A 25,325-nucleotide genomic window follows, 5' to 3' on the forward strand; every position below is an offset into this window, starting at 1 on the left:
TACGAGATCGTAATTCATCCTTTACTTCGTTGTTATGTACTTCCCATGGCTTGTACCTTCCAAAACTTCATGGGACGTCTCCGATACTCCATTAATATGGTGAAGTACGTGGCATGATCATGCTCTGGAAGTGCGGGGTGTAACAATTTTGGGCAGTGAGCTCGAAATTTTTTCACTTTTTATAGTTAATCTCTAAAAATCATTCTAAGGCCCTATGAACATAAACCGGCAAACAACCAAGTTAAAAGCTCATCACCTAGTCACTTATAAGTCGTAAAACACAACATAAAACACACCCCAATTTATTTAGGTCTGCTCATTCCTAACCTCGTGAAAGTACTAGCAAGGGTAGAATGGTCAACGCACGCCTAACGACCATGCGGGTCGTTACAGTTCACCAAGGTCGTGGAGGTAACGTTCACACAATTTGTGAGATGCCAAGAACATGCACATGTGGCAAGTGGCAATCATACCACATTCCATGTTCTCATGCCTTCAAGTGTTTTATCACAATGGGAAAGAACGCCTCGCAATACATGGCTAAGGAATATACAGTGGAAAATTATGCAAAAACGTATGTCGGAAGGTTCTACCCACTTGGTGATGAGAGTTATTATCCACCAGAGCCATTTACCATGGTTGCAACAAAGCATTTATCCGTAAATTGAAACAGCAAGCATGCTTCCGTGTTCCTAATGAAATGGATGTTCCACCAGGGAGATACACTCGAAAATGCTCATGTTGCAATCATGCTGGTCATGTTAAGCGTAGTGTCCCTTACGGCATGGTGGTCAAAGTACATCTCGCGGTGGCGAAACATCTAGTCAAGGCATGAATTGATGAATCTATTTTAAGTTTTTTCTTTCTTGATGAATGTACTTTAACTAGTTTCGGTTTGTTATTAATGAACTAGTTTAAGTATTTTCATATTATTATGAATGATGCAATATAATTATTTTGAGATTGGTATGAATGATGCAATTTTTACTAAAAAATAACACGCTTAAATTAAACCCTAAAAAATAAATAACTCAAAGCTAATGACAGCAAGTTTTCAAACAAAAACTTACTTCGAGCACTTTTCAACCACTAAAACGACAATCCGAAGTTTTGCGTATCCTTGATGTATTGAACCTACCTTATAAATCGCACAAAAATAAGTTGGGTTCTATATAAAATATTGAAGTTCCAGAGTCTTGAAGCATGATTAATCTGAGGCTAAAGTACGTAAAAAGTGTGAAAATGTAGAAGAAATGGAGTAATTAATCAAAAAAAAAAAAAGGAAGCAAAATAGCACAGTAAATTACTGTGCTATTGGACTTAACTTTGCCGTTACGGTTAAGTCCTTTAACGCAGAAATTTATTGCGTTAAAGGTACTTTGGAACTACTTTTGTTTTTTTTTTTTTTTTTGTATCTTAGTTCATTTGCTCTTTCTGGGTCATTTTGGTTCCTGACTCCTCTTTTATACAGGGAAGGATCCAATCCAGCATTTCAATGATATCTTAGATAACAGCCTGCTTAGCCTCTGTTTGGATGGTCGTTACCCATGGTTTCATAACGTATAGTATGGTATTGGTATGGTATTGTATTATACTTTATTAATGAATACAATGTTTGGATGAACTGTATAGTTTGTTGTGATTTAATAACATTTTTATTGTTTGGTTTGACTGTATGGTACTGCAAAATAACATGTAAGTTTACTAAAATACCATTAACCCTTAATTACAAACTAGCGGGGGTGAGTGAGTGGTAAGGTGGGTGTGGGGTGGGTTTGGGTGTGATGGAGGTGGGTGCGGTAGGGTATAATGGGTTAATGAAATACTTAATCACACAAAAATATCAAATTTGTGGTTACAAAAATTAAACTTTTCATTGTTATATAATCACAGAATTACAATATCATATAATGTAATTTTAAAAACAAGAAAAACAAACATGGTTTTATAGAAAACTATACATTAATGAACCACGGGAAACAAGCATCCAAACAGGGGTTAGAGTTTGAGTAATAGTTTAGTTGTATTTGATTTTGTTATTTTGTGTTTTTTCACAAAAATAAACTACTAACAAACTTATATATTAACATTGTCCCCCCACCCCCCCTCCCCCACCCCCCAAAAAAAAGTGCATTTTCAGTAAACCATAAAAAAACAAAACAATCAAAAATTTCAACATTTTAGTTTTTCAGTTCAAATTGTCTATATTATACTCCATTAAAAAGCAGGAAATTCCTAACTTAACGGGAACTATCCAAAATAAAGAATATTATCTAGAAAAGATTTTCTTAATAAAAAAAATTAAATTTATTTTTCAGTTAATAATAAGCAAACAAAAGAATATTGTCTCAAAAGCAAAATACGCAACCTAAAAAATATTACTACCTCCGTCTCAATTTAAGTGTCTTACTTTTCTTTTTGATCTGTCACAAAAAAAAGTGTCTCTTTTTATAATCAGTAAGTTATAGCAAGTTTAAGACCACAAGATGTAAAAGACTACACACATCTTTAATTTAACACCATAAAATTCAAAAGTCTCTTTTATTTTTCAAATTTCGTGCACAGTCAAACTATGACACTTAGAATAGAGAGATTACTAACCATGGCGAAGAATAGTTAAGGGCTAGACGTGGATAGCGGTTAGAGGGATTGAGATGAGAAATGATGATTTTATCTATATTATATTAAAAGCACGAAGGGCCTTAGAAATGTTATTTGAACTTTTTGTCCTTCATTAAAACACTCTACAATAGACAAAGTAGTCATTTACTATTTTACTAAATTATTTCTCTAATATTTAGAAATTAAAAATTCATTAAAATATGATTATTAAACCTTACCTTATTTGAATTATGTACCTAAATTAGGCTTTCATTATTTACCTATTTAAGGAACGAAATTAGCCTATTAATTAGGTACCTTATTAAAGCTTTAGACCGAAATTTGCCTATTAATTTGGTATTTGAATTTTGAAGTCCCCTAAATTTCAATGAATTGTTTTTATTTTCCCATAGGCACTAAAAAAATTTGATATATAGCAACTAATTATTATTTAATTATCTACACTAATAATATATTTTTCCACACTCCTAAATCAATTAGAATTTTACCTTATATAAAAAAGGATCTCTCCAATTCTATTTTAGTAATATATTTTGGATGGAAAACATACATTTTGCCGTAAACATACGTTTCTTCTGCTTCCTTCTTCTTTGTCCTCTTAGTTTTTATTTTGGTTTTGATTTTTGTCTTTTTAGTTTTTATTTTTGCCGTTCTTTATTTCTTTTAGTTAATAACGTTTAAGATTATATATGAATTGTATATAATTACAGATTATTTTTTATTGATTGTTATAACTGTCGAAATAATTTGATTGCTTTATGAAGAAGGTAAAGTCGAAAATCAAACTCGTCTTCATCCTTTTTCTTATTGTTAATTTGTTATGGGTGGTTGTATTAACATCTAAATAAATATTCCTTGCTCACAATTATAGTTTACCATGTAGTATTTTTGTTAATTATTGTATTTTTTGTGTACTAACACCAACTGAACTTTGTTGAAGTCACAATTAGCCGTCATCGTATTTGCGGTATTTTTACATCTGGACAAACTCATGAAGAGTATCCTGTGCAAGATCTTAAAGGAACAAAATTATTATATGGTTCTTCCAGATATTGATGACTTATAAAAAAAAAAAATGCTTGCTTCTGCGAAGCAGATTATAAGGTTGGTAATAATATTGATTTTTAATTGACTTAACATTCTTTTATTTTCTTATAGATTTTAAGGTGAGTTCAACTATTTCAATTTCAATGTTGTCTAAAGAGACAATTCATATTAAACGCCTTTACTTTTCATTATAAAAATACCTTACCAGATTTACAGCTTATGTTATCTGAATTTTATATGTTTAATTTCAGTTGCTGAAATTAACAGGCTTCCTCTCCGATTTTCTTTATGTTAATTGTAAGTTCTTTATTCAATTCTGATTTAATCTAATGTTTGAGACAAGACTATTCGATTTTTTAGTTTGGTATAAATAATGTCTTTGTCAAATTTATAGTGACGAGTACCTAATCAATTAGATTCTTCTATGAAGTAAGATATTGAATTTTTCTATCTGCAATTAATCAAATTATAATTAAATTGAAACTTGCAGGAACAATGGGGGGCACAGAACTACATTTAAGAACTTCTGTAGAGCAAGATTTCTTCCCTTATAAGCCTAGCAAAGCTAAATGGGATAAAAGTTTTCAGGATTTTTTTTATTTTTTTTAAGTTCCTACATTTTAACTCAAATATATTGGTTAATAATTTTTCGATATCTTTTTGAAAATATGTACTCATTAATATGGGTATTGTGTGTACGTTGAGTCCACTAACAAAATTAAAATCTGAAATAGAGATAAAGATGGTGAGAGAATATATATATGTCTCGGCATAAGACTTAACGATAAGTAGATTAAGAAGAAAACAAGAAATTGTAAATATAGAATTGAATAATACAAAGAAAAGCCATAAAGGCTATTGGGGAGGTTGGGGAGGAAGAGGCATTATTCCGGCTAAAACTCTAGACTATTGATTGTTCTCTAAAGGATTAAACAAAAGTAATATTTTTTTTATAGGTTTTAGAGTCTGAGATTTAATATATTTACTTGTAGTTTTTATAGGAAACAGTTGATGCGCTTTATTATTTCAAATATTTAATAACTAAAATTTAGTTGATTTTAAAGTCCTAAATAGTAAAACTTCTGACATAATTCAAATAAGAAAATATTTAATAAAATTAATTTCAAAGTTTTAATTATTAGGACTTCTAACATAATTCAAATAAAAAAGATTTAACAATCAAAATTTTAGGTGATTTCAAAGTCCTAAATATTATAAATATTAGAAATATTATTAAATTATAATTTTGTCCAATATAAAATCTATTTTAAAGGGTAAAAGGGGCGAACGACACCAAAATAATTATATGAAGGACAACTTCCTCAGACCTGATTAGTAATGGACTTTTAGGGCAAAATTGCAAGATTAAGGATTAGTTTCAAGAAAAAATTATTTGGTCATGACATGTCTCTATGATTGAAATTCAAAAAAGAAACCTAGAACATATACACCTTTTATTAAGGAAAATTTACTGGTTATAGCTTCTTTTAGTACCTATTTATTCATAATAATTGCCCTTTCATTTAATTATTATTAATAGCTAATTAACTTTTCTAAATTACAATTGGTAGCTATATCAAAAATACATACCCAAATACATTTATCTTTCTCTATTCCCACACACTACCCATTTCGGATTTTTCATCTTTTCAAAATCCTAAAATACTTTCTCTCTCCCCTTCTCTCATCTGCGCCACCATAACCACCACCACCACGACCTGCGCCGCCGCTACCCCCACCATAAAAATATTTCATTCAGATTATACCAGATTTACCCACAAAAAAAAAACTAAAAGAATGAAAATTTTAGGGTTTTCTTATAGAAGATGATGTGATGATGATTAATAAAACTAGGGTTTGGATGATTATTTTTGTGATAGTAGTTGTAGTTGTACGATTTTGATGTAGATGATGATGATGACGATCAGATCTGTGGTAACAACTTGGATTGCGGCGGCGACTTTATTGCGGTCAATTTTACTGCGGCGGCGACTTGTATGGTGACAGCGAAGGCGACGGTGGTGTCGCCGTCGTGTTTCAAATATGGCCGGAAAATGGCTTAGATCTAGCTGGCTCAGATCTGGGAATTTGAGTGTCTTTTGTATTTTTTGAGTGTCTTTTGTATTTTTTGAGTGTATTTGTTAACAGTGTATTTGGCTAAATATATGAACAACGGAAAAGGGCCTAAAATACCCTCGAACTATTAGAATTGGTGCAAAAATACCCTTCATCCACCTTTGAGCCCCCAAATACCCCTGTCATTCACCTTTGAGCCCCCAAATACCCCTTTCATTCACCTTTGAGCCCCCAAATACCCCTAACATCCACCTATGAGATCTAATATACCCTTATTTCTAACAGTCCCATGTTGACGCCTAATTTTGTCCATCCTTTCGTCCAATTTACATTGTTGAGCTTCTATTTTATTAGAATATTAATTATATTTTTTTTATCACAACCTTTAGTTAAATTTCTTGATGATCTCTATTACTACTACTACTACTAGTATTACTACTACCTTTTCGTTTTACTAGAAAAAAAATCACTCATGCATTTATTCTCCTTCTGGCTTAATTGCAGTGTTAATCCTATTCGTATCTCTATAAATATTTATTTAAACATATTTTTTGTATTAGTGTCACACTTATAGTTGTTGTTATGTTTCTATGATTACTTTACTATTACAAGTGATAAAATTATTTACCAAAATATTTTGTCCCTCTACTTTTATTATCATTATGAAAATCGAGAAAATCTATTTGAAATTACTATATTCCCCAAATAAACCAAATAAATTTTTTCACCCATTTCCTAAAGTTTCTACCCAGCCCATAATCCCTTTCCAACTAAAAATCCCTAAAGGCATCAGGTTACCCCCAAAACCAAATATCCAAAACTCATTGTTATTTACTCAAAATTCCTAAGACCCCGTCATCTCTAAATTTCGTTAAAATCAAACATTCCCCGATTCTCGTCGAAATTCCACGGCTACAAAATCCCTTTCTTTGTGCCTTTTATATTCTTTCATTTATTCTAATTTGATTTTCTCTTCTCTTCTCTTTTCCATTCTACTTTATTTCCTTAATTCATTCACCTTAATTTCTTACTAGTGATCATAAAAATCATAGCTTAATATCCGCCTTAATTGCGAAATCGAAACTTTCCTCTTTTCATCTAATATGCCAAGAACAAAATGACCGAAGTTTGGACCCGAATCTGTTTGAAAAAACCGTCCAAGTTCAAGATTAATAATAATAATAATAATAATAATAATAGTAGTAGTAATAAAAGTAATAATAGTAATAGAGATCATCAAAAAATTTGACTACAAGTGATACAAAAATACAATTAATAATCTAATAAAATAGAAGCTTAACGATGTAAATTGGACGAAAGGATAGATAAAATTGGGTGTCAACATGGGGCTGTTAGAAATAAGGGTATATTAAACCCCATAGGTGGACGACAGGGGTATTTAGGGGCTCAAAGGTGGATGACAGGGGTATTTGGGAGCTCAAAGGTGGATGGAAGGTATTTTTGCACTAATTCTAATAGTTCGGGGTATTTTAGGCTCTTCTCTGTATGAACAATGTATTTGGCTCAGATATGGCCGAAAAATGGCTCAGATCTCAATATATTTGGCTGAATATATGAACAGTGTTTTCAAATACACGGAAATCTAAATGTATTTGGCTTCATATGTAGTTTGAATGTACACAATATATTTGACATTTTGTTGAAATCCATTCAAATACATTGAATATATGAACAGTGTTTTCAAATACACGGATTTTTGAATGTATGTGGCTTCATATGTAGTTTGAATGTACACAATGTATTTGAAATTTTGTTGAAATGGCGTCAAATACATCAAAAACCCATAAATGTAGCTAGAGAATCAATATGTATTTGAAAACAAACAAATACACCCGTTAAAATACATATGTTCATTAAATAGTAGCTATGGTTGGTAATATTGAAAAGGTAACTACTAAAGGTAAGCACCTACTAAAGGGTAGCTATTCATGTAAGCTTACCTTTTATTAATACTTAACAAAGATGCAAGATATCATTAGCAAATTAATCTACATGTTAAAAAGATCTGAATATTGCTAAATTTTCTAACATATATAAAAAAATAAGAAAATACACAGATAAAATTCCTATCTTAAAAAATGATTTTAAAAAAGATTTATAATTATGATTTTTTTTTTACCAAAAAAAAAATTATGATTTTAGAAAGGATAAAATCAAAAGAGTCAAACTAACAAAGTTGTGTAAATTTGTTAAATAAGAAAAATATTGGTGGGGAAAGAAACTATAAATAAAGTAAAATAGATTATAGTATAATGTTTAATGGCAAATTTGTAAAATACGGTTTTAAAATAACAAGGATGAAACAGTAGAAAATAAAATATATTTTAAATGAATTATCATTTTTTTTACACTTATCTAACAAATGAAAGCTATTAATATTCTTTATATATTAAGTTATCTCACTACTAAATAAATATGTATTTAGCGATGGAAAGATAAACAGTAAAATTCATTACTAATCATATTTACCGATGAATTAGCGATGAATTATTAAAAAATATTGTTAGCTACGAGCAATTTAGCAACGGATTAACGATAAAGTTTATAGCTAAATCTAATTTCTTTTTCGTGTTTAATTTGTTGTCAAATGAGGTACGCGCTTCGGTCACGCGCAAAGCGCGTACGCTAAAGCTAGTTGTATCAAACCTGTTTTGGCTACTCACTTTAAGAAAATTATTTTTCTTAAAAAGGTTGTGATCATCAAACACGAGAAAAGTGGACACAAAGAAGAAAAAGAAGGTAAAAAGCACAAAAGGAATAAGAAACATCTCATTAACTTGTTTGGATGATTGTGATACTCCATCTATCTCAATTTATGTGGTACCATTTGACTTGGCACGGAGTTTATGAAAAAAAGAAAGACTTTTGAAATGTGTGGTCCAAAAAAAGTCTTATATAAATGTGTGGCTATAAATTATCTCATAAAGTTAAATTGTTTCTAAATATAACAAGATGACATTCTTTTTGGGACAGAACAAAAAGAAAAGGGGAAATTTCACAAATATACAATTTGCTGACTTACATTGCAAAAAAATAGCCCAAAACTTACATCGCAAAACTTTGGCCCCAAAACACTTTTATACAGTTTTGTACACTTATATACAAAAGACAAGTACATTATGTAGGCGTTTGAAGGTATATAATGTGTAGGTATATACACAAAAATATTTAATTATATAGCATTATACAAGAAAATACGCACTTATACATATTTATACACAATTATACAATATTGTATAAGTGAGTATAAACATATATATGGATTGGTTTTGAAAAAGACTTATACATATTTATACACCTATATACATAAGTATATAAGACAGATACATTATGTATATAGGTGTATAAAAATGTAAAATATTGTATAATAGGGTGTATACACCTATATACACTATTATACAATATTATACACCCACTACCCTGCACCTATCGGTTTCTCCATCACTGACCTCAACCACCTCCGGTAATTTCATCTCCACCACTTGCAGATACATTATGTATATAGGTGTATAAATATGTATAATAGTGTATAATAGGGTGTATACACCTATATACAATATTATACACCCACTACCTTTCACCTATCAGTTTCTCCATCGCCGACCTCAACCACCTCCGGTAATTTCATCTCCACCACCACCTCGATGAGTTTTCTGATAGATCTAGATCTAGCAAGCTTGCTAGATCTAGGTAATTTCTGGTCAGATCTGAGCCACCGCAGCGGAAGAGACGGCGTCGGAAATGAGTATGGTGCTCAGGCGGTGGAAGAGAAATCGCAGTCGTTGTCGCCGAAAAACTTCCTACGAGAAAGAGAAGTTGCAGCAGAGAGAGGGGGGTGGGAAAGGGGGGAGGGAGTAATTCCGATGAGCTTCACCGGTCGGGAAGACAGTGACCGACGATGGTGGAAATTGGAAAAAGTTCTGGTCAATTTTTATAAGATTTAAAAATATGGGTCAATTTTGATAGCATTGGTATCCTAATTAATACACAGTGTAATTATCTAAAAAAAAATGATGTCACATAATTTGAGATAGTGAAAGTCTTAACAATAATATGAAAAGAAAAAAGGTTAAGACGGGATCGACGTTACATAGGTAGCATTTTTTTTCATCAGCATTACATAACATGACAACAAATTTAACAATAATGTAAATTTAAATATTACTACAACAACTATTTATTTAAAATAAAAATATTATACAATTGTTATAGTAATACGAACCAACCATCCAAAATTTATTCCAAACAAGACCAAAATTTTTAGTTAGATTCTATATTCCTATTTCTCTGTTTGCTAGTGACTGTTTTTCTTCCCTTTCTTGCTTATATTTTCCTCTTCTTCACACAAAAAATTTCATCTCCTTTTCACCTACAATTTCTTGCAAACTTCCATTATAACTCCACTACAACACAAAAAAAATCACTTAATTATAGCACCGATTGAGCTATAACAACAATCAAAAATCCCCTTTTTGTCCACCCAATTTTATGAATTAGGGTTTCTCAAAAAATGATCAAAATTCAATTACCTTACTTCACCTAATCGCCGATTAATCGGCGACCTTGTATGGAAACTCGTAACCGAAATAAAAGAACGGAGGCCACGTCATCAGCGCCTTCTTCTTCTGTTAAACGCGCTCGTCTCAACTCACGCGCCGCCACCTCAAACTCGATTTCAATGGACCCCACTAATGAATCTTCCGGGTCGGGTAGTACGACCCGAACCCGCCGTAATAATCCAGAAAAGGGTAAGGAAAAAGAACCCGAAATTATTAGGGATAATAATGATATGGATGATGATGATGATGATGATGATGATGATGATAATGAAAGTGAGGGTAATGTTGGTATTTTACATCATAATTTAACTTCAGCAAGTAGCGCATTACAAGGTTTGTTAAGAAAATTAGGTGCTGGTTTGGATGATTTGTTGCCTAGTTCAGCTATGGTGTCGTCGTCGGCCACGTCATCGTTATCGAACGGGCGGTTAAAGAAGGTTTTATCGGGTTTAAGAGCTGATGGTGAAGAAGGGAAACAAATTGAAGCATTAACACAGCTTTGTGTTATGCTTTCGATCGGAACGGAGGATTCGTTGAGTAGTTTCTCAGTGGATTGTTATGTACCTGTGCTTGTTGGTTTGCTTAATCATGGGAGCAATCCTGATATTATGCTGCTTGCTGCTCGAGCGTTGACGCATTTGGTTGATGTTTTGCCCTCTTCTTGTGGTGCTGTCGTGCATTATGGAGCGGTTTCGTGCTTTGTGGCGCGGTTGCTAACGATTGAGTACATGGATTTAGCTGAACAGGTGATAAAGTTTGTTCCTTTGTGCCTAAGGGAGTTGATTTCAGTGTATATTATACTCACTCCGTTTTAATTTGTTTGTCTGATTTTGACTTGACACGGAGTTTAAGAAAGTTGAGGAGGCTTTTGAATTTTGTGGTTGTTAACTAAAGATATGTAGGATGTACGAAAATGGGCTTTCATATTGTGGTTTTAAATATGCGAATTAAAGGGTTGCCGAAAAACGGAAAGGTACATTCTTTTGAAACAGACTAAAAAGGAAAGTTAGGCCCCGTTTGTCCATAGATACCAAAAAAAAAATTTCACTTTTTTTTGGAATTTTGGAGTTGGAGTTGTGTTTGGCCATAGTTTTTGAAATTGTAGTTTTTGGTGAAATGTAGTTGTAAAAAAGTGAAAAAAGTGATTGTTTTTTTAAAACCAAGTTTTTTGAGTTTTTGGAAGTTGTTTTCGGAATTTTCATGGCCAGACGCTGATTCCGGAAAAAAGTGAATAATTTTTATGGCCAAACGGAACCTTAGACAAACAAATTGAAAAGGAGGGAGTTATTGAGTGCGATTCTGTAGTATTGCGCCTTGTACATAACGACAACAGCAGTAATTAGCTGAACAGGTGAAAAAATTATTCCTTTGTGCCAAAGGGAGTTGATTTCGGTGTATTTCTTTGAAGTTACCGATTCTTGATCCTACTTGGGATAGTTAAGATCCACATTGGTTTGAGAACTTAATTGGTATGATTAAAGGTGATTATTTTACCAATGACAAATGTTTGATGAAAAGTGCATAGAGAAACTTGTGGAAGAAAGGAAGCATTTGAGAGTATAATAATATTTGAAAAGCGTAACCTTATAAGTAACATATTATAGGCGTGAATAAATTTTGCGTATTACATATTATAGGTGAAATTACATATCCTGTTATTGGCGTGAATAAACTTTGTATATCACATAATAAGCACATTGAGAGTATAAAAATAAAAATGTCTGAAAAGTTTAGCCTTATCACATATTATAGGCATGAATAAATTTTGCTATATTCTAATTGAGTGCGACTCTCTTTAGTATTGGTCCTTGTACATAACAACAACAACAATGATTGCATCTCAATCCCAAACTAGTTGGGGTTGGTTTATGTGAATTATTTCATTCCAAAGCTTAATATGTATATTTATGATAAAACTTAGAGTTCTCTAGAACTAGAAATTCTCTATATAACATATCCGCTAATAGAATACGCCTTGTAAGTGCTGCAGTTTGCTGAACAGGTGAAAAAGTTTATTCCTTTGTGCCAAAGGGAATTCATTTCAGTGTATATTCTAATTGAGTGCAACTCTCTAGTATTGGGCCTTGTACATAATAACAACAGCAATAGTTGCATCTCAATCCAAACCTAGTTGGGGTTGGTTATGTTAATCATTCCATTTGGACTCATTTTATTCCAATGCTCATTAATTTGTATATTGATGATAAAATTAAGAGTTCTCTAGAACTAGAAATTCTCTATATAACATCTCTGCTAAGAGAATAGGCTTTGTAAGTGCTACAGTTTGCTTAATATTGGCATGATGAGATTTTAAGTTGTGATGCTAATGTTTAGCTTTAACAGTCTCTACAAGCTTTAAAGAAGATATCTCAGGAAGATCCAACTGCTTGTTTGCGAGCAGGTGCACTCATGGCTGTGCTTTCGTATCTCGATTTCTTTTCCACTGGTGTTCAGGTAGCGACGCTAATAAATTGTAAATGATTTTATTGACATAAGCCATTATTAGTTCCATTAGTAGGTTGCATATCATTCTGATCTTTTTTTCATCCTCTCCCGTAGAGAGTAGCATTAGCAACTGCTGCTAATATGTGCAAGAAGCTGCCTTCGGATGCTGCCGACCTTGTGATGGAAGCTGTTCCACTGTTGACGAATCTTCTTCAGTATCATGATTCAAAGGTGAGATCATCATCACGTCATAACAAAATCACGGGAAGATTTGTCAAATTATTTGGCTCAAAGAATTTATTTTCGTCCTCTTCGTCTCCTCAATTTGCTTAAGCCTTCTCACCTCTCTCATTTTGTTTCTTGGTGCTTGGATGTGTGAGTAGGTATTAGAACATGCTTCTATCTGCTTGACCCGGATTGCTGAAGCATTTGCATCATCTCCAGAGAAGCTAGATGAACTTTGCAATCACGGACTTGTCACACAGGCTGCCTCCCTCATCTCAACCAGTAATTCTGGAGGTGGTCAGGCTTCACTCAGCACGGAAACTTACACAGTAAGTTCAGATCTTGAATGTGTTGATCGTTTACACAGGGCTGTTAATGACTTGATTTGGTTTGCAGGGCTTGATCCGGCTTCTGTCTACGTGTGCGAGTGGCTCTCCATTAGGAGCTAAAACCTTGATGATACTTGGTATCAGTGGGATCCTCAAGGACATCTTATCAGGTTCTGGCCTCGTGGCCTCTGTCTCTATTTCACCTGCCTTGAGCAGACCTGCGGAGCAGGTATGTGTGATAGCTTTAATTTTCGCAATCCACTGCTTGCTGTGTTTGTCACTGTCGTCATAAAGATTTGTTCAGGAATATCAGAAAGAAGAAATATGAATTTTACTAAATTATAGATATTTGGAACAAGTATTTTGTGTCGAATATTGGATATTTGTGGCATGAGGTGACAGGATCAGATATTCTATGTATTTTCATGCGGATAAGTGGAAGTGGACAATAACTGAGGTTTGAGCATTAGTATGTGGAATGGATTGAGTAAACTGTAGGAGTCCGTTTGAGTTCCATTACTCTTGCCTTTTACTTTGTCATTCCCCCACCCCACAAATCAAAGGGAGAAAATCCGGAAACGCTACGAAAAGAAGAATGTTCAGTAGATGATTGATACTACACTCCATGTGATATGAATTAGCGGGGTTCAACCTTTTGTTTCAAAACAAGGTAGTACGGTGTGTCTCTGTTTGGAATGGAACACCTGAGTCCAGAATGGTTTTTCGCAATTGATAATAATGATCATCTAGTTAGTTCATTAAGATTTAGAAGTTATCTATTTCTTTTTCAACTCAGTTTTTACACTTCCATGGCAGCCCTGAGAACTTTGCTATTAGGTTTGGTATTTTTTGTTTGGGGGGAATAGTATTCATGTAATTTGCATGACACATAATCAAAGTGCTAGGTCAATTTGGCCTCTTTCTTTAGCCGCTTTCTGGGCATTCTGGTTCTTGCTTTTATGATAGATCCTAAGTGTAATTTCTTCTTATTGTAGATTTTTGAGATTATGAATCTGGCAAATGAACTACTTCCTCCGCTGCCTCAAGGAACCATCTCTCTTCCAGTTAGCACAAATTTGTTCACTAGGGGTTCTTTGACGAGGAAATCCTCTGCTAGTGGTTCTAGCAAACAGGAGGATCTGAATGCATCTTCTCAGGAGGTATCAGCTCGTGAGAAGCTATTGAATGATCAACCTGAACTTTTGCAACAATTTGGAACGGATCTCCTTCCTGTTCTAATCCAGGTTAATATTATAACTCTATGAGTGTATTCTGTCACTGCCTTACCATAGTGGACACTACAGATGTGACTTCCTGTTGCTTGTTTTGCTGAGCAGACATATGGATCCAGTGTGAATACTGCAGCGCGCCACAAATGCCTCTCAGTTATTGGAAAACTTATGTATTTCAGTAATGCAGATATGATTCAGTCTTTAATTAATGTCACTAACATATCAAGGTATGTCGGGACCAAATTAAAGCTTGATATTATTTTCAACATTTGGTCCGCGGAAGTAATGTTTATCCATAGGACAATCTTTCTTTCAATGATATTTCTCTCTGTGCGAGTTCCATGAAAGTAATGCTTGGATATAATGTCTTAATAGTTTCTTGGCTGGGGTTTTGGCTTGGAAGGATCCCCAAGTATTGGTGCCCGCTCTTCAAATTGCAGAGATTCTAATGGAAAAGCTCCCCGTAGTTTTTGGCAAGATGTTTGTCCGAGAAGGTGTTGTTCATGCTGTAGATGCCTTGATGTTGTCGGAGTCTCATGTTTCTGCTCCTCCCCAGCCTTCTCGTGCTGAGAAGGAGAAACGTAATCGACGCCGTAGCGCTAATTCGAATACAGATGCAACTGTTGTTGAAGATCCTAGAAGTCCAGTTCCAAGTACTGGATCTCCGCCAAATTCGATGGAAATTCCGACCGTCAATTCTAGCCTTCGGATGGCAGTCAGTACATGTGCAAAAGCTTTCAAAGATAAATACTTCCCTTCAGATTCTGAGGCAGCTGAAGCTGGTGTCACAGATGATGTTATACGATTGAAGAATCTCTGCATGAAGTTAAATTCTGGTATTGATGAACAAATAGCTAAACCTAAAGGAAAATCAAAAACATTTGGTCCTCAGCTTGGGGATATTTCTGTTAGTAAGGAAGAATACTTGGCTGAAGTGATAGCTGCTATGATGGGGGAGCTCAGCAAAGGGGACGGTGTTTCAACTTTTGAGTTCATTGGAAGCGGAGTTGTTGCTTCTTTGCTGAATTATTTTACGTATGGATACTTTTCTAAGGAAAAAATCTCGGATGCTAGTGTCTCTAGGCTCCGACAACATGCAATCAGAAGATACAAGTCTTTTATTGCAGTTGCTCTTCCTGCTGGTGTTGATGGTGGAAGTTTGGTTCCCATTACTATTCTGGTCCAAAAGCTTCAAAATGCTCTATGTTCGTTGGAGCGTTTTCCTGTTGTGCTGAGTCAGAGTTCCAGATCATCGACTGGAAATGCACGTCTTTCTTCAGGTTTAAGTGTTTTGTCTCAGCCATTTAAGCTGCGCCTTTGCAGAGCTCAAGGAGAGAAAACCCTCCGTGACTACTCTTCAAATGTTTTGTTGATTGATCCTTTGGCAAGTTTAGCAGCTATTGAAGAATTCCTCTGGGCCCGAGTTGAGCGACCTGAGGCTGAACAGAAGGCCTTTGCCTCTGGTGGCAACTCTGGGTCGGGGACTATACCTGCAGGAGGCAGTGCATCATCTCAATCTCTGGCACCCCCTTCCTCCGCACCTCGTCATCATTCTGCACGATCTAGGTCAGCAGTTAATAGTAATGACAGTGATGGAAGCTCTTCAAAGGGCAAAGGAAAAGCAGTTTTGAAGCCTGCTCAAAAAGTTGGCACAGGAATTCGATCAAGAAATCCTGCTAGAATGAGAGCTGCCTTGGAGAAGGCCTTAAGAGGAGAGAAATCTGATGAGGGGGACTCTAGTTCAGAGGTAATTTTGTTGACTTTATTATGTTTGTTGTGCTGTGTATGTATGTATGTTGAAGTTGTTTGGTTTAGTAGGTGCTTGAGTTCAATTTAAATGAAGGAGTAATCTCGTATGATTCTCAAATTAAACCTGAGTAGTGTTTAAAGCTATTAATTTTAGATCTCTGATTTTCTATTATTTTCTCTTCATATTAACTATTTGTTGGCGAAACAGGATGATTTTTTATTTAAAAGAAGAAGGATAACAGGGAACTTGTGAAGGTGGTTATCCACGTTAGTTCCTGTTATAACAGTATAAAACTGATCAAGTCAAGAAAGGATATTATTTGATTATTTCCTGACAGTTCATGATTTTTGCAAGTACAATTCACTTTTTTTGCAAGCGATTTAAACCGTGAAACCAGACTGAGCTTTGGTTTGGTTTATGAATTAACCAAAATTTGAATTAGGAGTACGTGGTTTACAGTAGAATAACATTATATCTTATATTCATATAGGCTAGAGCAGCCTTAACTTAGTGAAATCTAATATTTCATCAAACTAATATTCATATAAAATTAACTGAGAACAGGGGATAAAATTAAATTTTTTAGGGTTTATAATTGCGTACCAGTATTCACATATGTTTTGTCATGTAACTTCTAATCAAACTGTGATTTACAGTTAGTTTGGTTTAAAAATTATTGGAAACAAACTGAATGACTGTGTTAAATGGTTTGAATTGTAATATTATTGTTTGTTTACAGTTTGAACCAAATTTTGCAAATCCTAATCAAAAATTGACTCTGCCCCTCTTTTAGTAAAAGTGAAAAATTACATGCATCTGGATATTGATGTCTTAGCTATTACATTTAAATATTTAATATAATCAAACATTTAGTTTAACATGAAACTTCTTCCAAGGTAACGTAATATCTTTCTTTCTGTCTATAATTCTTGACATAATTAGCTTCTTGAAGGGGTTTAAGTTAATTTGTTGATCACCAATATTGCTTTATAGCCTTTATTGAGGATTTGAGTTTTCCGGATGAAGCCAAGATATATATGGGAAACTCTGATTTTTTCCTGGTGTCCGTGCTTACACTTTTCAACTACTAAGGCGGGGTTAATGGATTTAATAACCACATGAATGCTGACATGTCTCTGCTTGTTCTCATGTTAAGGATGACGAGATGGATCGTTCTCTTGTGGAACTTGATGATGCATTGGTGATTGAGGATGATGTGTCCGATGAAGACGACCATGATGATGTATGTTAGATTTCTGTATTTCCTTTGTTCTTTCTATTTTCTTGTTTTTGGTTTAATTTGGTTCAAATGGATTAGCTCGATCTCCATATTTAAGAGTTCAAAGTCTTCTTGAACTGCTGAACACTGTTAGGCAAAGGAGATTACTTTAGATTTAAACCTGCATCAGTGTTCTAAGCTTTTTATTGCTGATTCTCTTCCTTTTAATGCAAGGAGTGTAAATAGAAGTAGATAAATTTTTAAAAATGGTGGCCACGGGAAACTAGCCCCTAGGATGCTTTAATTGGATTGATTGTGTTGGAAAAAAAAGAAAGGAAAGTGTTCCCAGCTGAGTCAAAAATACTAAGTGATTTCTTTCAATCTGTCCAAGCCTTGGTGAATAGAGTTACCCGGTACATGTGCTAGGTACCTCGTAGAATTAGTCGAGGTGAGGGCAAGCTGGTCCAGATACCACGGTTATTTAAAAAAAAATGGAAAAGCCTGATTAAAAAGTTTCTATAGAAAACAAACATGAGCTAAGTTTGCTTGTGGATTAGGGTTCAAGTAAAAAATGGTACTTGGTCTGGGGTATTATGTGGTGTTCCACCAAAAGGGTTTTTGGTTTGCTGTTCTTTTAATATAGGATAAATCTGTTCTGTTATATCAAGGAATTTTGAGAAATGGAGTTGTGAAAGCTCTTGTGATGAGGAAATCACTGGGGATCACTAAGCTGGGAGCCTGGGACTATGGACGGAGTGGGCAAACCCTTGTCCTACGTTTGGTTCTTGAATTAGGCATGGATTTCACAATGATATTTTTTGGTACTATCCAGTTTGTCAAAGGCGCGCTTAAAGCGCGCTTAAGCGAGGCTCGAAACATGTTGGAGCGCTTCGCCTCGCTTTATGTGCGCTTCAGTATCATCATCAATGCTCTAAGACATACTTTTCCTTGCCAATGAGCCTCTCTTGAAGAGGTGACAGTAGATAATTGATATTTCACTTTATCGCAATGTTTATGCAATTTCCTTTTTCATATATTTGTTGTTCATGCTTATGTTTGTTAGTCTTGGACTAAACACATATATATTTGTATTTTTGCACCATTGCGCCTTTTTTCCTTAAAGCCCACACTTTATTTGCGCTTTGCGCTTAAAGCCCCAGCTGACCGTAGAGCTTTTTTGCGCGTTTCGCTTTTGATAACGCTGGTACTATCAAACCTTTTCCCTTCTATTTTTGTAACTGAAAATTTAAAATATGAAGTAAAGACATGTAGCTGATGATTGCAGGGAAGTGATTGGACGGTGAAGCCAGTGGAATGTAGCTAATACTCTTTCTGCCCATTTTTCCAGGTGCTGAGGGATGATCCTCTTCCTGGATGCATGGCAGATGAAGTGCATGATGTTAAATTGGGAGATTCTTCGGAGGATAGTCCTCTTGCACAGACACCAACTGATAGCAATACAAATGCTGGTGGTGGTTCTAGGAGCAAAACTGCTGCTCGGGGATCTGATTCCATTGAGTTCAGAAGTAGGAATTCCTATGGTTCAAGGGGTGCAATGTCATTTGCTGCTGCTGCCATGGCGGGTCTTTCATCTGCTAGTGGTAGAGGTATGAGGGGCGCTAGAGATCGGCATGGGCATCCTCTATTTGGCTCTGGTGATCCACCAAAACTAATATTTTCTGTTGGTGGAAAGCCGCTTAATAGGAACTTGACTCTCTACCAGGCTATCCAGCGGCAGCTTGTTCTAGATGATGATGATGACGAGAGATATGGTGGCAATGATTCCGTATCCAGTGACGGAAGCAGGGTTTGGAGTGATATTTACACTATTACATACCAAAGGGCAGACAACCAAGCTGAGAGGTCGATGAATGGGGCTGGAAGCTCAATTTCCAAGTCCCCCAAAACCAGTTCTTTGACAAGTTCCAGTTCTGATCCTTCATTGCTTCGAGCGTCATTGTTAGATAGTATATTGCAGGGAGAACTTCCTTGTGATTTGGAGAAAAGTAACCCTACTTACAGTATTTTGTACCTCTTGCGTGTATTGGAGGCGCTGAATCAGCTTGCCCCCCGTTTGCGATTCCAGTCCATGATTGATGATTTCTCTGAAGGAAAAATTTCTAGTCTAGATGAGCTCAGTACTACGGGTATCAATATTCCTTCTGAGGAATTTGTCAATAGTAAGCTCACTCCGAAATTGGCCCGACAGATCCAGGATGCTCTTGCACTTTGTAGTGGGTCACTTCCATCTTGGTGTTACCAGTTGACAAAGGCCTGCCCATTTCTTTTTCCATTTGAGACTCGGCGCCAGTATTTCTATTCAACTGCTTTTGGGTTGTCACGTGCTTTACATAGGCTGCATCAACAGCAAGGTGCTGAAGGTAATGGATCTACTCATGAGAGAGCAGTTAGGGTTGGTCGATTACAGCGCCAGAAAGTGCGTGTCTCAAGGAACCGCATTCTGGATTCGGCTGCAAAAGTGATGGAGATGTACTCTAGCCAAAAAGCTGTTCTTGAAGTTGAATATTTTGGTGAAGTTGGTACTGGCCTGGGTCCTACACTGGAGTTTTATACCCTTTTAAGTCATGATCTACAAAAAGTTGGACTTGGAATGTGGAGATGTGTTCATATAAATAATAAATTAAGTGGGGGTGATAAAGATCTCGTCCAAGCACCTCTTGGATTATTTCCACGTCCCTGGTCACCACATGCTGGTTCTGTTGATGGAGGTCAATTCTGTAAGGCTATTGAATATTTCCGCTTGCTTGGACGTGTTATGGCCAAAGCTCTTCAAGATGGACGGCTTTTGGACCTTCCACTGTCCACTGCCTTCTATAAGCTTGTTCTTGGCCAAGTAAGTTCTCCCTGCTCTTCTTCTTTGTCATATTGCACACTTTATCTGCTGTGATCAGTGGTATTTTATCTATTCCACTAATGTTTCTAACTTAAACATCGCAGGAGCTTGATTTGTACGACATTATTTCTTTTGATGCCGAATTGGGGAAGACTTTGCAAGAGTTGCAAGCTCTTGTCAGTCGAAAGCAATATATAGAATCAATGGAAGATCAGAACCTAGACAAATCTTATGACATGCATTTCCGTGGGACTCCAGTTGAGGATCTTTGTTTAGATTTCACACTTCCTGGCTATCCTGAATATGTTCTTAAAGCAGGCGATGAGAATGTAAGCGGCGATGTCTTGGATGTCATCCCTTTTCTTTTATATTTTTGTTTCTTCCCTATTTATTTTTGTTATTTGACCGATAGTCCCTCAATTGCATGCCTTATTTCCATTAATATTTCTTACCTTGAATGGAATTTGCAGGTGGATCTCAGTAACTTGGAGGAATACATTTCTTTGGTAGTTGATGCTACTGTCAAGACTGGAATCAGGCAACAAATGGAAGCTTTTAGATCTGGCTTTACTCAGGTTTGCTGCTGTCATATGCCTTTATTGCCTGAGGATTTTTTCTAGAGAACTTATAAGACCCAGATGATTTTGTGGGGTAAAAAAGCATATAGTTGGACAATCTGATCGTTTCCTTATTGCAGATTGTTATTTCTTTATTAATGCATTAGCAATTTAGATACATCTGGAGATAACTTTATATTTATATGTAATAATAAATAACTTTTGAGGCTCCTCAACGTTCAGGTTTTTGACTATTCAGCTCTACAAATATTCTCTCCTTCAGAGCTGGACTATCTGTTATGCGGCCGTAGAGAGCTGTGGAAGGTAATATCTGTTCTCATGAATCCACTGGTTATGATAAGACTAACTTTTGCTCTATTAGTTGAATGTTTATATTATTTTTGTCTTGCAGCCCGAGACGCTAGTAGATCACATTAAATTCGATCACGGATACACATCCAAGAGTCCTCCCATTATTCACGTAAGTTTTGTTCTTCAGCTGTTGGTGAAACTAAACTGCCTGAAACGATGATGATTAGGATGCCGTTCTTCATCATTCACTTCTATTTGTTTCAATTTGATAACTTGTAATAAATTATTCTCCTCAGTTACTAGAGATTATGGGAGAGTTCACACCTGAGCAGCAACGAGCATTCTGTCAGTTTGTCACTGGTGCTCCCCGGCTCCCCGCAGGTGGTCTTGCTGCTCTGAATCCTAAGTTGACAATTGTGAGGAAGGTATGGTTGTAGCTAAAATTTAAGTGTGCCTATTTGCTACGTCTCTTTATTTCAGTGACTGACCGTCATATCTTTGGAACAGCATTCATCCAGTGCTGGCAATGCAGCACACAACAGTAATGCACCATCAGAATCTGCAGATGAAGACCTACCCAGTGTGATGACATGTGCTAATTACTTGAAACTCCCTCCCTATTCTAGTAAGGTAGAGTTTCTCTAATTACTGTCGCCATATGTTGCCTATGTTTTCCTTGTCTGCGTCGGCGTTTTAACGGTTGAAACTTCCTATTTAATCAATTCTGTATTTTTCCCCAAGTAGTTTCTTATGCGTTATTTCACTCCACAGGAAATCATGTCCAAGAAGTTGCTCTATGCCATTAATGAAGGTCGAGGATCATTCGATCTGTCATAAGTCAAGTGACTTATAGACTTGTTCATACAATTCGAGAGAAATGGTGCTTCTGGTCATCTTTAATGGTGCTGTCAACCATCTTCTTCAAACTAACAATAGCAAGGTCTGTAATCATCTGGAATCTGACTGGAAGACATTGATAGGATTCTCTCTTATACTCGGTTTTGCTACCTTTACTATTTAATCTATATAGTTTCAGCAGGGCTCAGTTTGCCGTTTAAGTTATTTATAAAATAGCATATTGAGTATTTGTTTGTTGTCTAAAACATGTTAATTGTGCTTGCTGATTTACGTGCCTTGAAAGTATGATTGCTTCATTAAACAATTTTTAAGTCTTGCTGCATGCTTTTTGGCTGTTTAATTTCACAGCTGACATGGAAGCTTTGTTCAAGATTTCTCCGGGGTTCTTTCTGCTGCTGTGAAGCTTATTCAAGTTCGCTGCAGGAGTTCCTTCTGTTGTAAATGTTCGTAAATACGTAGCAAGATTCTTCTTTCATTTTTGACTTACCGAGCTCGTGAAGTACACAAGTGTAACACAATGTTGCCTTCTTCCGTTTGCTTCTCTTAGATTTAATTAAAATTATATTGTTCCTTTTGGCATTTCAGCTATTGTAATAACATTATAAATAAATTCGTTGAATCCGACACATTGCATGTTTCTTATCTATTGCTTCTCTAAGATGATGTGTTTTGAACTATGCTGAGTTCATCCTTGATTGTAAAGAGTGTGTTTGATTAGCAGTGGTTCTTTTTTTTAGAGAGTTGTGTTAATAAAAGGATCTATTCTAGAACCGAGCCACATCATTTCTTTTATTTCTTTTGTGTCTTGAAATTTACAGAAATATGATCCAACAGGATTTTTCAAAAAACATGAAGTTGAGGTTGCGTTTGGGTTTAAGATAGGAACCAGTAAACTTGTTCAGATGCTGATTTTGATATTAATTCACTACTGTCTACTTACCATGTGACAATTGTATTTGATTAATGAACAGTGATTTTCGAAACTTCATTGAGTGAAGATATAGTGAATGTGAAGTTTGAATATAAATTTTGTGGCTATAATTTCAAATAAAATGGACAGATGGAGTTTTATATACAGTGACATCAAATATTACAATTTTAGATATAGTAGATTTCTTTACGAGACTCTCTGCATGTTGTTGCTTAAGAATCCTCAAATTGTAGTGGTTGGCGCCTTCGTATACATCAAACAAACAGGAGTTTTAGAATTGTCAATGTTCTCTTTTAGTAGCCTTAGAAAATATTTAACCAGTGATCTGTACATAATTAAATATTTAGATGTTCAAAAAGTAAAACTACATTTAATAGTGAACAACAATTACCTCGTACACTACGCCCTTTTAACTCACTTCCAGGTTAGAAAATCAACAGCCTTCCAAATTCCAAGTACTTCCATGTGACTCGAATTCACCGTCTTACTAATTGGAGGTGAAGTCGTACCCTACATTCCAGTTCATGTGTAGTTGAAAAAAAATTAAGTGAATAGTTTCACCCAGATTTTAATCAACAACAAATTCTCCAGGTAATTATCCCACGTCGGAGAAAATGGCAAGTTGCTGGAAAGTCCCATTTCCAACACATTTTTGGGGTCCAAGATTAATTATACTTTCCCGTCTAAACATAAGTTTTCTAAGTTTTTCCTGCGCGAATATTGTAGTTGGTTGGGAACACCTCTATGAGGCTATACAAAAAATTTGAGCAAGATTGGAGGTGATCTGGAGTTAAAATTCAGACTTGCAAAACGTCACTGTGAATATGTCTATCGTGTATATTAGTATACATCACTGATAAATTTTCATGTGTATACATGACATACATGAGATACAAGGATATATCAAGGAATACACGTGGTAAATACACGGTGCCTTATTATTAAGGAAAAGAGTATTTTTCAGCTTACTGATTAGATTTGGCATTTAAATTCAGTCTTCGAACAAACAATAAGTGATGGAGTGCATAAATTCCTTTAGAGATATGGGTGACTTTCTTGTGGTAGTAATTGGAATGAGTAAGTAGGGGGCTGTCGTTTCATTTCTTACGAGATCGCTTCACACCTTTAGGTGCTTACACTTCTTGCCTATCGAAGTTTTGTTCCAAAAACTCATCCAATAACTTGTATAGAGAATGATTTCCACGACCCAATAGTTCTGCCATACCAACTTAGCAGTCTGGTGTTGCTCTTGCCATACATTTGGTACACTGGAGGGGAAGTGTGGAAACACTATAAATCCTCCTAAATGGGGTGGGAAAAAAAAAAAAAAAAAAGGTTAGCTCTACCTACTCCTCTCGAATTGGTTCGTCGCAGTTCTCCCATTAACGCCAACGGTAGCTAGGAACCGAACTATCTCACACCATTCTAAACTCAGCTCACGTACCACTTGAATCGACGAGCAACCGAAACCTTGGGACCTTCTTTAACCCTAAGATGTGATGAGTCGAAATGAAGGTGCCAAACAACTGTGTCAACAAGAGCTCTTCGGAGTCATCAGTCTGTTATTTCGATGTACCTTTGATCCGTTGTGGGGGGAATACACGAATAGAGTCGTTCTCAACCTCGAGTTTTCAATACAAAAAATCAGTTCAAGATCGCTTCAAATTGTCTCCAAAGACCTCCGAAATTGATATTCGAGCTCCTTATGATGTTACAACAAAGTTCGATGTCACCCCATTAAAACAAATCACAATTGCGCAGTTAAAGAAAATCAGAACCGAACTTCAATGATCTCTAATGGTGAACGGACGGCAATGCTAGCGATGTGCCCTTTTCACTCAATGTTATCACACATCTCTCAACTGGTGGGTATCTAAAAACGGGGTCGGATTTTCCGGCGAACTCACAGTGGTGATGGTCTGTATGAAGGAGAGATATTCACACTTCACTATTAGAAAAGGAATTTAGGTGTTATGCTCTAAAATGGGATGAGATATAGCATGATAGCATGCCAACTTGCACCGGGCGAATTGATTTAGTGTAATAACTATCCGCTTCGTGCCCGTGTATCATAACTCAATAAATTAGTTACAATATTAAATAATCAAAGGAAAGTAATGACATTTGAGTTTCAGCACGTCAATTCATAATTCAAGACATGATGTATATGGTGCTTACGATAATATCAATGGAAAAGGAGGAATAGGGGATGTTTTTAGAAACCATAGAGGCAGCTGAAACTTGGTTTCTCTAAACAACTTATCTTTACTTCTATTGTCCAAGCAAAC

At 35.4% G+C, this 25,325-nt stretch overlaps 1 protein-coding gene across 1 annotated transcript; it reads left to right on the forward strand.

The window, feature by feature from the left end:
- Positions 1 to 10,010: 10,010 nt before the first annotated feature.
- On the forward strand, positions 10,011 to 22,764 carry LOC132606635 (E3 ubiquitin-protein ligase UPL3-like). Its single transcript, XM_060320212.1, has 18 exons — positions 10,011 to 11,071; positions 12,669 to 12,779; positions 12,885 to 13,001; positions 13,154 to 13,324; positions 13,392 to 13,553; positions 14,320 to 14,568; positions 14,662 to 14,783; positions 14,932 to 16,303; positions 17,463 to 17,549; positions 18,874 to 20,379; positions 20,484 to 20,708; positions 20,850 to 20,954; positions 21,180 to 21,260; positions 21,349 to 21,417; positions 21,545 to 21,673; positions 21,756 to 21,878; positions 22,020 to 22,188; positions 22,455 to 22,764. The coding sequence occupies exons 1-17, from the start codon at positions 10,334 to 10,336 to the stop codon at positions 22,083 to 22,085; spliced, it is 5,433 nt and encodes a 1,810-aa protein (XP_060176195.1). The 5' UTR covers positions 10,011 to 10,333; the 3' UTR covers positions 22,086 to 22,188; positions 22,455 to 22,764.
- The last annotated feature ends 2,561 nt before the right edge of the window (positions 22,765 to 25,325 follow it).

The sequence above is a fragment of the Lycium barbarum genome, chromosome 8 (genome assembly GCF_019175385.1).
Source record: "Lycium barbarum isolate Lr01 chromosome 8, ASM1917538v2, whole genome shotgun sequence".
Taxonomy (NCBI): domain Eukaryota; kingdom Viridiplantae; phylum Streptophyta; class Magnoliopsida; order Solanales; family Solanaceae; genus Lycium; species Lycium barbarum.

Excerpts from the sequence above, each read along its gene's own strand:
- LOC132606635 (XM_060320212.1), top strand. The coding sequence starts at position 10,334 with ATGGAAACTCGTAACCGAAATAAAAGAACGGAGGCCACGTCATCAGCG. Across the intron at positions 20,709-20,849 it reads TTAAAGCAGGCGATGAGAAT|GTGGATCTCAGTAACTTGGA; the intron begins GTAAGCGGCGAT and ends TGGAATTTGCAG. Across the intron at positions 21,418-21,544 it reads AGAGTCCTCCCATTATTCAC|TTACTAGAGATTATGGGAGA; the intron begins GTAAGTTTTGTT and ends TATTCTCCTCAG.